This window comes from Aspergillus fischeri, genomic scaffold (genome assembly GCF_000149645.3).
Source record: "Aspergillus fischeri NRRL 181 1099437636265 genomic scaffold, whole genome shotgun sequence".
NCBI lineage: Eukaryota > Fungi > Ascomycota > Eurotiomycetes > Eurotiales > Aspergillaceae > Aspergillus > Aspergillus fischeri.
Window position 1 is genome coordinate 204,562 of NW_001509761.1, and position 11,894 is coordinate 216,455.

Here is an 11,894-nt window from a genome sequence, read left to right on the forward strand (position 1 = left end):
TCAAAAAGGCAATTATCGCAAGGATTTTCAGAGGAGCCTTATCTGCACTTGGTAGGAAGAAGAGTTGAGAGATGTCCAATGCGCATCAGGCTGACCATGCATGCACAGCCACCACAGTTGAGTGCACAGCCTCTAAACTGCTGTAAGAAGGCTGGTATAGTCTCCCACGGTATCTCAAGGGTGCGTAACCCTACCGTATATTCTCTCAATGAGCTGTCTTTGAGGGAGCCTAACTATATATACTTCAGGTCCCGTTTTCAGATTCTCCCGCAGTATGCGCAGTGGTCTATTTCTCGCACTTCATTAGTTGATATTGTCCAGGGACAGCGCCAACGCGACCGCAGATTTTTACTTTTTCTACATCTTCTGTATCGAATATCATCTAGTATCGATATCAGATGCTGACTAGTAGGGAAATTAAATATCATCTAACTAGTGCAGCCATAGCAACTATGGTTTACTATACTTAGGTAGGAGATTCATGGAGGTAGTGGCAATAGGTAATACATTGAACAGTAAGAAAAATCCAAGAGTTTCTTTCATACAAATAGTCGGCCGTACAGGTTGTCTCCCACGCTCAGAGGGTCTTTTGCATGTGGATTGGCTTGCCTTCCATAAGACAAAGCTTTCCCTACCAATTAGTGACAAGATGCAGACATAGTCGTGTGATTTCTCTTCCGCTTTTCTTCGTTTCATCCAAGCTTGATATCCAACCGCCATTTTGGATTTTGCTGATATGCTTTTCGTCAGTCCGTATCCTAAGCAAGGCAACCTTTGGCGCCTTCTCAAAGATTTGAATGGCTTAGAAAAGTAATAGTTTGTCATGTGTATATACTTTTGCTTTTTCTTGCCTGGTGTCTTACTGGTAGTATCTGGCCTTTTGTCGAATCCGACTACCCCGGACCAATCTTACTGGACAATAACTGCAAGCCCATGCCAAATGTTGCTCTCTTCGTCTTGGCTTTATCTCAGCCTTGCCAGGAGGACGCGTCACTTATTGATTGGCCCGGAGCCCATTTCTGCCGGATGCAGGTATAAGGACAGGGATACTCGCTTCAAGGAAGAGTCCAGTGGAGAAGATCATAGGTATAGGTTCTAGCTGATGACAACACTTGTGGACTTTTCCCACCTCCACTGATTAACATCCCACGGAAATGGAGTCGACGGTCCAGTCCGGCCCACTGCAAAGTATTCGCTACGATCCAATGCCTTGTACATTTACAGAGCTTCGACGTTTCCAGGTATGTTAATAATCCAATCAAGGTATTATTCTCAATTTTCGTTAAAAGACGGTTCACAGTCCGGACGGAGCGAATTTCATGAAGGCACTATCACGGGTGAAGAACTTGTCAACAGTTGGATTGACCAAAGGGTATGTTTTTTATTGCCACTAATATGCGTCTCATTCTAATTTGCCTTCGCCCTCGCTTGAGCAGGGTGACCGTGCGCGTCTGCCAGACGTCATGGGTACAGTGAGGTGGATGTATGACCCAATTATCCAGAACCTCACATACCAGCTCATTCAGCACTTAATAACACCAACCACTCTAGCTTCGCGAGTACAATTTCAACCGCTCCCGATACCCATGGTAATCTTCTGTCTTCGGATGAAGTACTAGAACTCGCCATCAGCGAGGAAATCTTCACCATACTTAAACAACGCTATAGGTTTGCTGGCGTGATAGATGCCTGGGAATATCGCGCCTCGGCTGGATTTGAGACACGTCACATCGAATATGATGAAGCTACTGGAGAAGTCAAATTCATCAGTGAGTTAAATACTCCAAGAACGTAAAAGCTAGTGCTCAGATCCACACCTTGTCTATACTTGCAGCTTTAATCGTTTCTATTCGACTCTCAACTAGCTTCGCCTCTGTTTTCGCCATCAACCATGAATTCAACAGCAAGACTACTTCGATCCTCGGATTGCGAACTAGTCCTGGCGATCGAGACATTATTCAGAAGGTCCAGGAGTCTTACAAAGATATGATCGGACAACCTCTTTTCGTTCCTACTGTCTTACTCGAAGCAAGCCTAGCTGCGAACCGACGCTACGTTGAAAAGGTTCGCCGCGAATTGGGAACGATTGAAAGAGCAACAGGGTACCATGGATGGCTAGAGATTCCTGGAACAGAAGCCCTTACACTCAATAACGAGCTTTCAAAAATGGCACACGCGACGAAACAACAAGTGTCAATTTCCCTTCGTCGCCTGAGTTTCCTTCAGTGCTACCTCAAATCCATTCAGGAGACACATGACCAATTGGGACATACAATCAGCAGCTCTTTCACCCAGGCTGCCCGCTCTATCAACCAGTACGAGCAATGGCTTCATAATATCGTGTTGTTACTGGCGCAGCGCGAAGCTGATCTGGCCTACTATGAGCGGCGGGCCGAGAATCAGATAACTGTGGTAAGTTATGCAAAGACAAGGTGGAGTCGCTTTGCTCCTGATCATCTGTCATAGATTCACACCCTTTTATTTCAAAAGGATGGCATGCTGGCTTTATCGGTTGCTAGACGATCACAAGAAATTGCCGAAGGGGCAAAGCGTGACAGCTCTGCATTGAAGTCACTCAACATACTTGCATTTCTATTTTTCCCCCCAACATACATAGCTGTAAGCTTCCTTCCGTTAATACATTGCAATTTAACAATACTGTGTATACTAATTACTAGTGTTTATAGACCCTATTTGCCCTTCCTCATTTTGCTGGGGCGCCACTGTATACTTACTGGGTTACAGCTATTTCACTGACACTCTCTATTTTTGTTCCCTGGTTTTACTGGACGTTCGTCCAGCACCGCGAAATTCCTTGTGATGCAATTCCGAATATTTCCAAAAATAAGGATATGCCATTCCACGGAATCATGCTAGAAGGCAGGGAGCAGCATACCTACCGTTTTGTTTGAACTTCACAATAAAATCTGCACTATACTCAGTAATGGGCTGCCTTCCTCACTGAGCTATTTACGGGAGATTACTAATGAGAATCTGACATATGGAGGCTGGGTGATCATTTATGAGCCAGACTCTTCTTGGGTTATGCAGCAGCATCACAAGTGGCCAGGATATCACAGTGCCGCGACGGCTCATAAACTGAAAGTGGTCTCTCTGGTCTATAATCAGATGCCTGGCTGGATTGGTTTTACTAGCCTCCGCGGAAGACTGTATGATAATTTATACAGTCTGAATGTGACTGGCCCTTTGAGTGTCTTGCATTAATGCCCTTGCTTCTGAGCTTAATGACTGGCAGCTGTGAATGCTGAGTTTTAGGCAATAGTCCTGATCACATTGGGCATGCTCTTTGTGCCTATTTAGTAGAATAAGGGCTTATAACCTCTTACGCTTAGTCGCTTACTATAGTGCTATATTTGAAGGAATAATTATATTAGATAACTATCTACAAAAGGAGGAATAGAAGGAGTAAAGATACGTATCTATATAGTGGGGTACATACTGCCGCTATATCTAATCAGGCAAGGAGCAAACCTCTGAAGAGAGGCCCGACAAGGCTCTTAAGTCTTAACAAATAACATCACAGACTCACAGTAGGTGAGTATAATCAGTGATAAATCTCCGGCCCCTGTACTAGTAGCAGAACCTCGGCCATACAGACAAATCAGCTGTCAAGAGAATAGGTTCTCCAGTTCCCCACAGAATGTAGTTGAATAAACTCCAGCTTCTCCGCGTATTGTCAGTGCGCAGTATCAAATCTCATTCTGTATGGCTAGCATACAGGCATCCCCCTGACGACTAATAACTCTTCTAGCCACCGTCTTTAATTTCTTGGTGCAAAGTGAATCCATTGTGTGGTTAGAACACCAGCCTTCTTTTAGTGTATATCCAGACAAGGCGATCATCCACTTTTTATTGAGTAATTCACTGAGATCGACATTTGGACCTAGCGATGGCGCTAGAATTTTAAATCACCCCCATAAAATAAAAGGGAACCTCCCTGCACAGTTCTCTTATTTCACGAGAAATTTACTGTGCTACCCATCTCGCACATCAAGCACCATGCGATTTGCCAGCATTGTTGTAGGCATAGCCAGTGTCCTGGGACACCTGGCCACTCCTTCGCCTGCCAAAGAACTTGCCGCACGCTCCCCTGCAGCAGCGAATTCCTACCTGGTCAAAGAGGGACTGTTCGCCTACGAGAGCATTCTCGCAGCTCTTGGGAACACTGGCAGCAATGCTCCTGGCACAGCGGCCGGATTACTCATTGCAAGCCCTACTACACAGAACCCTGATTGTAGGTGGAAAAAAGCCCCGTTAGGAGGATCAAGCTGACTCGATCTACTCCGTTCTCTAGACTTTTTTACGTGGACTCGTGATGCGGCATTGACTTTCAAGGGACTTGTCGATATCTTCATTGCGGGCAACACATTCATCGGTGTCAATTTCGACGCCCTTGAAACCCACATCCAGGACTACATCTCTTCCCAGGCAGTTTTGCAGAACGTGTCCAACCCATCTGGCAGACTTTCTGACGGGTCTGGACTCGGCGAGCCCAAATTCGAGGTCAATTTCAACCCATACTCCGGCGGATGGGGCCGTCCCCAGCGCGATGGTCCTGCTCTTCGCGCCATTGCCATGTTGACCTATATGCGCCACCTAATCCAGCAAGGAAAGCAGTCTGTGGCTTCCAACCTGATCTGGCCCGTTGTTGCCAACGATCTCACCTATGTCGCTCAGTACTGGAATCACACCGGATTCGATCTCTGGGAAGAAGTCGATGGCTCTTCCTTCTTTACGACTGCCGTTCAGCACCGAGCGATGGTTGAAGGCAGTGTGATAGCTAAAGCTCTTGGGAAGCCCCATGCTGCGTACGACGCGGTTGCTCCAGAGATCCTTTGTTTCCTGCAGAGCTACTGGAACGGAAGCGCCATTGTCTCGAACATTAATGTCAATAATGGCCGGTCGGGCATCGATCTCAACTCAGTCCTGACCAGCATTCATACCTTTGACCCTGCGGCTGGTTGCGATGATTCGACCTTCCAACCCTGTTCGTCTAAAGCTTTGGCAAATCATAAGGTCTATGTCGATTCTTTCCGTTCTATCTACGGTATCAACGCTGGTCTTGGTCCTGGAAAGGCTGCAAATGTAGGCCGTTACCCTGAGGATGTTTACCAGGGAGGAAACCCATGGTAGGTCAAACCACTCTTCTCACTTATTACCTGTCAGACTTCTGACGGATTAAAGGTACCTTGCAACCCTTGCGGCAGCAGAGCAGTTGTATGATGCCCTCTATCAGTGGAAAAAGCAAGGTTATCTGACCATCACGCAAACCTCGCTCGCCTTCTTCCGTGACTTCTCATCCACCGTCGAGCCAGGAACTTACAAGTCGAATACCCCAACCTACAAATCCCTGACTGAGTATATCCGCACCTACGCTGATAACTTCTTCTTCCTTGTTGAGCAATACACCCCAAGCAACGGCTCCTTAGCTGAGCAGTATGACCGCAACACCGGCGTCCCTCTGTCGGCCAACGATCTCACCTGGTCCTATGCAGCCTTCCTCTCCACCCTTCAGCGCCGCCTCAACATCATGCCTGGCTCCTGGGGCTTCTCGTCTGCGAATACTGTTCCCACTACCTGCAGCACGACCACCATGATGGGCACATACAGCGCTGTGGCGCCTCCCTTTCCGACCTCCACCGCTCATTGCGTTGCCGCTGTGACCGTTCCTGTTACCTTTTGGTTGATCGAGGACACCTACTATGGCGAGAATGTGTACATGACCGGTAATGTCAGCGCTCTCGGCGACTGGAACGCGAGCGCTGGCTACAGTCTGAACGCCGGTCTCTACACCTCGAATGAGAATCTTTGGTTCGCAACTGTCAAGGGATTCGAGCCGGGTGTTACCATTGAGTACAAGTTCTACAAGATCGAGCCGGATAACTCCGTGACTTTTGAGGGGGGGAAGAACAGGGTGTATACAGTTCCTACGGGATGTCCTGTGGCGCCTCAGGTCCATGCTGTTTGGCAGACTTGACGTACTAGCACGAGGGTCAGAATCGGTATCAATTTTCAATACACTAAGATATCTTATGAATATTACGTTTATCGAACAACACTTCCTTCGGCGATGCTGTGATTAAATGGCAACCTGAATGGCAATGTACAATCACCGTTCGACCACTCAGTTTCCTATATGGCAAAATCTCGTAATGTTATCCATAGATTCCGTCGGCTATCGCTGCCGTTTTTCTGACTCGATAAGCGCTATATCTGCATGTCTGGGGCTTCATGCATGGTACTATACTCCACCAATCAATATCCCTGCAACATTACATCCAACCCATGTTCGTTTGCATATGGTTGCAGCGCCAGCAGAAGCAAAGACTAGTATGCTATACAGTCTGCTCAGCTGCTGTACCCCGCGGAGCTTTCATGGTCGAGTTCACAGTGCTTTGTTTTTCTGGCTGCGAAGCGTCTATAAAAGGGCCAGTGAGGTGCTGAACTCTATCCAGTATCTAATTCCTCAACATCTCCTAGGCGTTCTGGTCCAGCTACTCAGCCCGCAAGATGAAAGCAGTTATCTACACTGGCGACAACAAGTTCTCGGTCGAAGACCGCCCGAAACCAACCATCCAAGAACCCACCGACGCGATCGTCAAGATCCTCCACACCACTATTTGCGGAACCGACCTACACATCCTCCAAGGGCACGTCGCGACATGCACTCCAGGCCGCATTCTCGGCCACGAAGGCGTCGGGGTGATTGACTCTCTCGGCGCCGCCGTCACAAACTTCAAGGCCGGGCAGACCGTGCTCATCTCCTGCATTACCTCCTGCGGGACCTGCCATTACTGCCACAGGAAGATGCCATCTCAATGCGAATCCGGCGGGTGGATTCTCGGGAACAAGATCGATGGCACTCAAGCCGAGTACGTGCGCATCCCTCATGCGTCGTTTTCGTTGCATGCGCTGCCCGAGAGCATCGACCCCAAAGTCGCGGTTACGCTGTCGGATACGGTCCCGACTTCGTATGAATGTGGGATTCTGAACGGGGATATCCAGCCCGGGGCTACCGTCGCCGTCATCGGAACCGGCCCGATCGGACTGATGATTCTGCAGATGGCGAAGAATCTGTTCGGTCCGGCGATGACGGTCGTCGTGGGGAGGGGCCAGCCCCGGCTCGAGACAGCCAAGGCCATGGGTGCGGATCATACGCTGAGTGTTCTCGGCGGGCAGGAAGAGGTGATTTCTTCGGCTCTAGCGGTGACCAAGGAGCGAGGGTTCGATGTGGTGATTGAAGCAGTGGGGACGGTTGAATCGTTCGCGATTGCGCAGGCGCTGGTCGGCGCTGGAGGGACCATCGCCAGTCTGGGTGTTTTTGGGGAGTCGTGCGAGCTTCACCTGGAGAAGTTGTGGCATCGCAATATTTGTATGCTCATACGCCCAACCTGCGACGATCATCGCTGACTTTCTCCTAGGCTTGAGGACTCGGCTGGTTGACGCTGTCAGTACCCCTGATGTACTGAAAATGGTGGAGGCCGGTGGCATCGATCCTCATTTCCTGGTCTCGCACAGTACGTTTGGCCTTCCGTTACCTTGATCCCACTAATCACCGTCCCAGAATTCACGTTTGATGATATTCACGACGCCTACGACGCGTTCGAGGCATCCTCCAAACATGGCGCGCTAAAGGTGGTTGTCACCATGCCTGAGCCTACTACGAATGGTTTTGCATAGTCTTCTCTCCTCGTTTTATTGCAGACATAACCACCCTTACTTACATATCCCTGACTATCCTAAGCAATCATATTTTCCCAACTATTGTCTAAGATCAGTTATGATGATGCCCCCCAGCACCCGGCATCCCCCACGCCTTCTCCCCATTATGCATGCGATACCACCCCTGTTCCAAGTTAAGCACTCCCCTCCCACAAGCCGGGAACTTCGTCCACCCCGGTGTCCCCCAGGTCTTCAAGTCGGTTCCCCGATCGAGCAACATCTCCCCGCAATGCCCTGTATGTCCCAGTCCGGCGATATACCCATCAAGGTGATCAAAGCTGCCATCCAGAATCGCCTGGTGCGTCTTCTTCCACATAAACACGCAGTGCACAACATGATACTCGTAGCTCGTGAAGAGGTACTCAAAGTCCCCCTGCTGGACATACTCCTTTGGGACGAGGTGGCGCCCCTCGATGTCGAGCGACCATTTCCAGTCCGTGTAGTTGAGGAAGTCGTTTGTCAGGTCTTCGTTGTAGCAGGCGGACGGCAACCAGGAGAAGGACATTAGGTCGAAATGGCATCCTGCTGCTTTGGCTTGGGCGGCGGATGTGCCGCAGCGGAAGAGGGAGTCTGGTGATTGGGGTTTGAGATTGCGTGGACCGTTTATGTACGCTATCAACGTGAAGATGCCGGTTATTATGGAGATAGTGAGGGCCAGGCTGGAGAGAAGGGTCGCGTTGGAGCGATAGGGACGGCCTTGTGGTGGTTGGGTTGGTGGTGTTGTTTTGGAGTAGACGAACTCCTCGTCATCGTCTTTTCTGAGGCGCGTGTAGTCCATTTTGTAAGGTAAAAATGAGTTTTCTCTCACTGAGCGTGATAGGTTTTGTTATACGCTGGAAGATGCAGGTCCAGAGCACGGGTGTCGCGTTTTGTTATCCTTTTGTTCCGTGCTCTGGCAGGAATAGTATGCAAGGGATGAAGAGTCGGCTGGTCAGATTTGCGACATCAACGGAATGCGCATACTACTTCTGTGAGATTTCTGCAAGGGACAACTATCAAGCATGTCATTATCGACCATTATATAACATTATAAGCTGTCCACAAGACACTAGAAGCCATCCAGTACCGAAATAGAGGGCAGACTCAGTAGCCATAGACGATGTTGACTGAACCATGATAACTCAACTTGATTTAATCTATATATTCTACTACAGTAGTACAATTCTGTGAATATCCTCTGTTCTATCGCCAACAGGGCTATCTACACGGGTTTGTCATGATCATTACGGGAGTATATATACAGAGAGATGTCTATGTATGTTTATGACAACCTCCACCATTAAACGGCAATATTAAATAAGAGAGGTTCCGACAATGATAGTTTATCATAATTCACATTGAACGATTGATACTGCTTGCATTACCTGCATTACTTTGAAATAGATTCAACTCAAGATATTCCTGTGAGGCTTTGGACGAAGAATAGCCGAGGCTGACGTTGAGTGGCGGAAGCTGAAGATGTTCTCCCCGCTGAATATAATCGCTAAATGCTGACTGCGTCTTCGGCAAACTGCTCACAGCTGAAACGAACATGACGAGGCTGATTGAACTGGCGAGACGAACGGCTCTGGGCCCATCGCGAACGCTGCAATGATCCAAACTATTTCAGCGTGTCTGCTGCTTCCTCCAATCATTCACCAGACCAATGTCAATAGCGCATTCCCCAAGAAAAAAGCAAAACCACACCCAATGATTCTGTCAGATTGTCCTCGCCAGACGTCAGCCCCAGCATTGGCCTCCTGTTTAGCCAGTCTGAGGTGATGATCTGGAGTCAAATCGGAGGAATCACAAAGTCTATGCCGCAAACGACATCCTTCTGTCATTGCCATTGGATGACGTCTTCAGCTGATGGCTCAGCAGACTCCGACAAAGATGGCAATGCGCTGCTTCCACCGGTTGAATTATGATATAAGCTCTGCTGCAGTAATAGCAATGAATGATCTATCGCTGTTTTGTTATATTTCGGTCTATGACCTCTTCCACTAATTCATTGTAACACATCCATCCCTACCATGTCTGGTGTCAAGCGCTACCCTCCAAAACGACTCATTGTCTGCTGTGATGGTAGATATCTCCAAATTCTCCTCTTAACACGCATGCTAACCGACCAGGCACCTGGCAGGATTCGCTCGCCGACGAGGCCCAACCGCCGTCAAACCTCACTCGCTTCAGCAGAGCGTTGAGCCGCCTCGCCATTGTCGATGGCGAGGACGGCCAACAACACGAGATCCCTCAGATCGTCTACTACCAGAAGGGCGTGGGAACTAGTCTCGGAGACAAATACTGGGGCGGTCCGCAGCCTCCCCCTACAGGTGAATTGCTACTGACCTGACCAGGCGTGGCCGGGCTGGGCGTCAGCGCCAACGTGCGAGCTGCGTACGGCTTCCTGGCCGACAACTACAACGACGGCGACAAGATCTATTTTTTTGGCTTTTCGCGCGGCGCGTACACTGCCCGTGCCGTCGCCGGGCTCGTCTGCCAATGGGGTCTGCTGACCCCGCGCGGCATGGATAACTTTGCGCTTGTGTATGATGATTTCTACAACCACAAAGTCGAGGGATACAATGCGGAGCAACGCAAACGGATGGGGTTCCGCGACCCTTTGCCGCGGTTCACAGTCGAGATCATCGGGGTGTGGGATACGGTTGGGTTCCAGAAGGCGTGGCTGGGCCGGGACTCGGGCGAGAAGCTGGAGCTGCGGAATACAATACTGCAGGATAATGTGCGCTGTGCGTACCATGCGCTGTCACTGGACGAGGAGCGCACGGCGTTTCAGCCGATCGTGTGGCATATCCCGCACAAGAACGAGGGACAGGAGATGCTCCAGGTGTGGTTTTCCGGTGTGCATACGGATGTCGGCGGTGGAGACGAGAATCCCCGGCTGTCGAACATCACTCTGGCATGGATGATTGCGCAGTGCATGAAGCATAGGCAGCTGAGCTTTGACATCGAAGAGTATCTGTTCGACGATCCCCCGCAACCAGAGGAAAGCGAGATGTCTCCTTGGGCGACGAGCCTGGGGAAACTCGACCACAGCAGTATAGTACGAACCTTACAGGGTAAGCTGGGAGGAAGATCAACTCGCAAGCCGATGGGGTATAACCCGGCGGGTCAGGAGTCCGATATCACGAACGAATTCATTCATGAATCTGTCCGGGATCGCAATCTCGCCAAGTGGCCATGCGCCGCGCTCAAGGGACGTCACGATGAGAAGAGCTGGAATCTGACGTCTGGCAAGCAGATCTCCGAAGTTCCTGCGTTGCAGATGGAAAAGTATATGAAGGGTCGCATTCGGACTGTGCATGTCACTGAGGAAGATTAATTGCCATACATCTCCCAGTCAGCCAAAAAGGTGTCCAGAAAACCATCTCTAGCTAGTAGGGATGATAGCACAGTAGGGTCAACACAGCAGCGATGACACAACATTGATTATGACTCTTGTTCCTGGCGTTGAGCAGTCACAATCAGCAATTCGCCGGGGATGCCTAAATGCCTAATATCTTCAGCTTCTGCCACTCACCGCAGCCTCGGCTATTCTTCCCTCGTCCACAGTTTCACTGTATCTCATTGGGTTTTGCTATTTCAAGGTAATGCAAGTAATGCAAGCAGGGTCAAAGGTTTTACATAAATCATAGTAGACTCTCATTCCTTGTCGGAATCTGTCAGCCATCAGATCCACTACGCACTCTGGACGACCATTTCTAGCATAGTACGCGGCTGACAGAATCTCTTATGTAATATTGCGGTTTAGTGCGAGGTATCGTCAAGACATATACAATATTCCTGAGAAACCCCGGTAGATAGCCCTGTTGGCGATAGAGTAGAGGATTGTCAGTAATTTACTAATGTGGCAGAATATATAGATTAAATCAGTTCAGTTATCGTGGCTATGTAAATATCATCTATGCCTACTGGACTGACGTGGAGGGCAGCCTGGCAACGCGATGAAGGAGCAAGAAGTATGAATACACATATTCTCCAGCTCCTTCTGACTCTTCAGTAGGATTGTAGAATATGCCAAGCTTCCAGGTCTTGGGAACCGGAATTCCAACGGAGAGCGCCGGCTGGCTGGGGTGGTGGACTCTGCAGACGGAGTAAAATGGGCGTAGTATATGCATCTAAGCAGATTCTGGAATAGCGCTGGTTAGGTA

The 11,894-nt window shown here is 49.4% G+C and overlaps 5 protein-coding genes across 5 annotated transcripts; 4 read left to right on the forward strand and 1 right to left on the reverse strand.

Annotated features, from left to right (window-relative positions):
- Positions 1-1,319: 1,319 nt before the first annotated feature.
- NFIA_001200 (uncharacterized protein) lies at positions 1,320-2,912 on the forward strand (the record flags this gene model as incomplete). Its single annotated transcript, XM_001258669.1, has 5 exons — positions 1,320-1,372; positions 1,552-1,769; positions 1,835-2,412; positions 2,467-2,619; positions 2,688-2,912. The coding sequence occupies 5 exons, from the start codon at positions 1,320-1,322 to the stop codon at positions 2,910-2,912; spliced, it is 1,227 nt and encodes a 408-aa protein (XP_001258670.1).
- Positions 2,913-4,020: 1,108 nt separating this feature from the next.
- NFIA_001210 (putative glucan 1,4-alpha-glucosidase) lies at positions 4,021-5,998 on the forward strand (the record flags this gene model as incomplete). Its single annotated transcript, XM_001258670.1, has 3 exons — positions 4,021-4,255; positions 4,316-5,150; positions 5,206-5,998. The coding sequence occupies 3 exons, from the start codon at positions 4,021-4,023 to the stop codon at positions 5,996-5,998; spliced, it is 1,863 nt and encodes a 620-aa protein (XP_001258671.1).
- A 533-nt stretch (positions 5,999-6,531) lies between these two features.
- Positions 6,532-7,701, forward strand: NFIA_001220 (putative zinc-containing alcohol dehydrogenase; the record flags this gene model as incomplete). Its single annotated transcript, XM_001258671.1, has 3 exons — positions 6,532-7,393; positions 7,443-7,538; positions 7,586-7,701. The coding sequence occupies 3 exons, from the start codon at positions 6,532-6,534 to the stop codon at positions 7,699-7,701; spliced, it is 1,074 nt and encodes a 357-aa protein (XP_001258672.1).
- Positions 7,702-7,795: 94 nt separating this feature from the next.
- On the reverse strand, positions 7,796-8,521 carry NFIA_001230 (uncharacterized protein; the record flags this gene model as incomplete). The annotated part of the gene is made up of 1 exon (XM_001258672.1): positions 7,796-8,521. The coding sequence occupies one exon, from the start codon at positions 8,519-8,521 to the stop codon at positions 7,796-7,798; it is 726 nt and encodes a 241-aa protein (XP_001258673.1).
- Positions 8,522-9,755: 1,234 nt separating this feature from the next.
- NFIA_001240 (T6SS phospholipase effector Tle1-like catalytic domain-containing protein) lies at positions 9,756-11,065 on the forward strand (the record flags this gene model as incomplete). The annotated part of the gene is made up of 3 exons (XM_001258673.1): positions 9,756-9,807; positions 9,855-10,034; positions 10,080-11,065. 3 exons carry the CDS (start codon positions 9,756-9,758, stop codon positions 11,063-11,065), a joined length of 1,218 nt encoding a protein of 405 aa, XP_001258674.1.
- Between the last annotated feature and the right edge of the window lie 829 nt (positions 11,066-11,894).